The sequence below is a fragment of the Macrobrachium rosenbergii genome, chromosome 30, assembly GCF_040412425.1.
Source record: "Macrobrachium rosenbergii isolate ZJJX-2024 chromosome 30, ASM4041242v1, whole genome shotgun sequence".
In the NCBI taxonomy this organism is placed as follows: Eukaryota; Metazoa; Arthropoda; class Malacostraca; order Decapoda; family Palaemonidae; genus Macrobrachium; species Macrobrachium rosenbergii.
In genome coordinates this window covers 10,333,501-10,338,500 of record NC_089770.1, presented here as the reverse complement: position 1 = coordinate 10,338,500, position 5,000 = coordinate 10,333,501, and the positions used below count along the sequence as shown (strand labels likewise).

The following is a 5,000-nucleotide window of genomic DNA, read 5'->3' as shown; positions in this document are numbered from 1 at the left end:
CAAAGGGTTTTGGGGGAGCTTTCGAACGGAGCAGAAACAATGGAACAATACTGGAGAGAAACATTTTTTTGTGTGGTCAGTAAAGACTTACATACATACACACACACATATGTATATATACATATACGAAGGCATTTGTGTAATCCTAAATGGAAGTATCAATAGACTGACGAAGCCATGAGGAGAGAACATCATAAATCTTGACTCCAAAACGGCTCTTTTTGACCTCTCGTACACTCAGAAACCAAAATGGAAGGATAGACAACATCTTTTTTGTAAGCCTTAATATGAGAAAATCTTCATTCACTGAGGTTTGCAAGAACCCAAAATTCAAAAGGGAAGTGGCTTAGTTTGTGTAGCTGGCTATCTTAAAGAGTATTATTACCCAATTTCCTTGTATTGATGTTGTCGCAGAAGCATGCCACAAAGTGACAGAAAGACATAAACTACCTTTAAACCCTTTTTTGTCAGGCAGTCTCGAGTGCTTGAGAAACGTTAGAATCAATATTTGAAAGACGGGTTTCGGTCTGTAAGAGGCTTCACCAGAATTTCAAACCCTACAAGTCTATGGCATGTTTTTTCAGCATGAGCTAATGCAAGTAGCTGAAATCTTACTTAAAAGATGATACGCTAAAGTCACTAGAGCCACAAGTAAATTCTTTTTTTAAGTCCTCAAAAATCGTCATATACTAAACAGTAAACAAGAACAAGAAAGTTTGGTAATGAACCAAATAAGGTCGGAGGTCAGACAAGCAACCAGTGCCAGCTAGCTCTCCGTCCTGCCAGTTGAACACCAAGAACAGGAATGCACTTCAATTACAAACACAATCAGTCCTTGCGTTAATGTAACACGGACCCCTTAATGCCATAGATTCGCACGAGGGCACTGGATTGTATTCATAACCTGAGTCCTTTTTTTCAGTGTCTGTAAAAGAAATCTATTGAGATGGTTTTGTCTGTTCGCCCTCAGATCTTAAAAACTACCGAAGCTAGAGGGCTGAAAATTGGTATGTTGATCATCCATCCTCTAATCATCAAACATACCAGATTTCAGCCCTCTAGCCTCAGTAGTTTTGATTTTATTTAAGGTCGTCAAAGTTGGCCATAATCGTACTTCTGGCACCGCTATAGGTGCCAACATAGGCCACCACCGGACTGGCTGAGTTTCACGGCCACGGCTAAGAGTTTCATGGGCCGTAGCTGAAAGTTTCATACAGCATTATACGCTGTACAGAAAACTCGACTGCGCCGAAGAAACTTCGGCGCATTTTCTACTTGTTTCCTTTCCATGCTGCTTGCAAGGCAGAGTGGAGAGGAAATTTAGTTTTTCTCTCTCTCTCTCTCTCTCTCTCTCTCTCTCTCTCTCTCTCTCTCTCTCTCTCTCTCTCCCCTCTTGTTCTTCGGCTTTATATGATTCTTTCTGAATGACAATGGCATTCAAAAGAGCAGGAGAGGGAGGGCTGCCTCTCTCCTCGTATACAAAGGAATTTGTGGGTGTATGTACATTATATATATATATATATATATATATATATATATATATATATATATATATATATATATATATATATATATATATATATATATATGACTGACACATATGAGAGAGAGAGAGAGAGAGAGAGAGAGAGAGAGAGAGAGAGAGAGAGAGAGAGAGAGAGAGGAACAATTAATGCAGACCTACAGAATGCATACCACTGAGCACCGTTAATTATTTCACATAAATCCGTATTCATTGCCCCCAACCCCCTCTTCCCACACTCAAAATAAAGCCCAGTCACTGGGAACTTGATAAGCACCCCAACCCGCCCAACCCAAAAAAAAAAGAAACTGTAAAATGGAAAAGTAAACACTTTCCCATGAATACATTATTCTATCGGCAGCGTGTGTGATCCATATCGCATGTTTTCCATTCCAAAAACTTTCCGCTTCTAGGCAAAAATATATAGACCATATATATCTCATTTTCGCGTCGATAAAAAGGCAAAAAAAAAAAATATTCACGCACAGCATCGAACACTTTTCTAGACAAAAATAAAAAAAATAGGGGTAAAAAAAATAATGAACATTTTATCAAATACTCCTTTTTTCGTAAGTGCCGTGTCACACCACGGCTTCAAAAAAGGCTGAAATACTTTTTTTTTTTTTCGGGAAAAAATATTGATATAAAAATCAGCTGAGAAATGAGATGGAGAGGCCTCGCTGGGATCAACCCAGCTACGCCCATCGGCCATAAATTAATGGCTGCGAACATGCAGGGGGAAACAAGGCTTAGAAAGGGCATGGGCACGCGGGCGGGCGGGCGGGCATTGCATGGGGGAGGATAGGGAGAGGGGGTGAGGGTGTGGAGGGGGAGGGAGGCAGGGAGAGTCATGCATAAAACGAGGGGAAAAAGGGATTCGACTCTAAACATCCCATGCACATTCATGATACACACTGACAGACACACCGATATTTTTGAATAGTTTTCGTTCGTCGTGTCTTGTTTTGGCTGAAGCAGCTTTCATATATGTATATGTATATACATACATACATACATACATACACATACATATATATATATATATATATATATATATATATATATATATTATATATATATATATATATATATATATATATATATATATATATATATATATATATATCACAATTCACTAATCATACAGATTAAGTGACTGAAAGCTGCCATAGCACAAGTGCTCAAAAATATACACATAATAATAATAATAATAATAATAATAATAATAATAATAATAATAATAATAACATCCTTCCTCTCCTTACAGTGATATTAATTAGACTGACTGACGATCCTGATTGCTTTTGATCAGATTAATTATCTGGTAAGAGATGTGAGGCAAAATCTACATAAATTACAATAACTCAATTTTTCACGCTTTGATAATTAATAAAAGGGAGAAGCAGGTAGTGTACATTCCTTTAATTACATCAAATAAATTTTAGAAAGTATTTTCAATGGGAAAGATTTATTACTAAAAGGTGATTTTTTTAATAATAATACCAGAAAGTTAATAATCTTTACAAAGTATTTTCAATGGGAAATATTTATTATTAAAAGGTTCAGCTATTTAATAATAATACCTGCGAGTTTATAATCTAAGTCTCCTTTCCCACAATAAGAAAAAGAAGGAGAGATATTATTTAAAAAAACAACAACGAAAACATGAAAATAAAGATGATAGTCTTGTATCATACCATCTATTATCTATCTTCATCACTCACTCACCACCATCATCATCATCATCATCATCATCATCACCATCACGGCACATGCTTGTCGACCACATTTTTTTTTTATTTTAGTTCTCTCACTGATTATGTCTTTTGCGTTTAAAGGTTGGTTGCAGAAGAAGGGGTTGGTGGATTCGGTTGTTGTGGTTGTTTGGTAACAGGAAGCGGGATTGTATGATAACTTACTGTACAACTTACTGAAGGCGGTATAGAACTCGTTTAGACTGAGGTGTCCATCGCCGTCGGTGTCGTCGTAGCGAAGCATGTCCACCAGGGAGCACTCCTCCGCCAGGCGGCTCACCTCCTCCATCTCGGACACCTGCCGGAGGGAGGGGAAAGATGGCGGTCGTCTTAGCGGTATCGACAGACATTGACATACAAAGTTTGTGTGGGGCGGGAGACCTGCCGTACTTGGGAGGGGAAAGATGGCGGTCATGTTATATTTATAAACAGACGCGGATACAAACTACGTGTGTGTGTGTGGACCAAGTTAGAATATATGAACCAAGTTGGAATATATGAACCATGTTGGAACATATGAACCAAATTGGAATATATGAAATAAGTTGGAATATATGAACCAAATTGAAATATATGAAACAAGTTGGAATACATGAACTAAATTGGAATATATGAAACAAGTTGGAATATATGAACCAAATTGAAATATATGAAACAAGTTGGAATACATGAACCAAATTGGAATATATGAAACAAGTTGGAATATATGAACCAAATTGGAATATATGAAACAAGTTGGAATATATGAACAAATTAGAATATATGAACCATGCTGGAATATATGAACCAAGTTAGAATATATAAACCACGTTGGAATATATAAACCAAGTTCGAATACATGAACCACTTTGGAATATATGAACCACATCTACTCCATATACAAAGAAGCAGGTTAACCAACTAAGGGAACACAAAGGAAGGCGGATCATCCCACGTCCTCACCTGCGTCAGCTCCTCGTGGTCCAGAGCGCCGTTGTTGTTGGTATCAAACTTCGAAAACATGAGCCCGACGAGATACTCTCTCTCGGATCCCCGCCCCTTTTCGGCCATTAACCGGGCGTGGTGGTAGAGTAGCAGGTTATCCTGGTGAAGGGGAAAAGGAAATGTTAGGTGACTTGTCATCCTGTTGAAGGGAAATTGAGACAGTTGTCTGGAATAATATGAACAGTAGAGTAGCTTGTCATACTGTTCATGAAGGTAAAAGTACTTTAGTGAAAATAAAAGAAATTAGTTCAGCCTGCTGACAGAATTAGACAAAAACTGAAAAAAACAAGTAAAACGTAGCAGGAAATTAAGAAAATACACTAAAATATAACAGTAGAGTATCCTGTCATACTGTTCATGAAGGTAAAAGTGCTGAAGTGAAAATAAATAAAAAAAAACTAGTTCGTCCTTGACAGAATAAGTAAAAAACTGACAAAAACTGACAAAAATGATGAATGAAAAGTTGCAGAAAATTTTGAAATTTACTAAAGAATAAAATCATTTGTCTATTGTCATCCTCTTCTCGAAGGAAACAATAATGAAGTGAAAATAAAAAAACTCATTAGATCATCCAGCTGACAGAATGAGAGAAAAAAATGACAAAAAGTACTAAAAATGATGAATAAAAAAGTGGCAGAGCATCAGGTTTTACTGTAGAATTACACGGTACAAAACTGACAAAAAATAGGAAAACTAAAACTAATCTCCAAAATTAACCGCCTTTTACTTATAAGCGGAAC

General features: G+C 37.0%; 1 protein-coding gene across 7 annotated transcripts in view; it reads right to left on the bottom strand.

Annotated features, from left to right (window-relative positions):
• Nucleotides 1–5,000, bottom strand: part of LOC136855013 (follistatin-related protein 5-like) — a 350,946-nt gene that overhangs the window by 49,858 nt on the left and 296,088 nt on the right. For 4 of the 7 annotated variants that reach the window (XM_067131724.1, XM_067131726.1, XM_067131725.1 and 1 more), the window contains 2 exons: nucleotides 4,219–4,359; nucleotides 3,442–3,574 (listed from right to left, as the gene is read on the bottom strand). In XM_067131724.1, the coding sequence (XP_066987825.1) occupies nucleotides 3,442–3,574; nucleotides 4,219–4,359 (274 nt within the window). The remainder of the gene's footprint in view (nucleotides 1–3,441; nucleotides 3,575–4,218; nucleotides 4,360–5,000) is intronic. The other 3 variants (XM_067131729.1, XM_067131730.1, XM_067131731.1) reach the window with 1 other exon arrangement.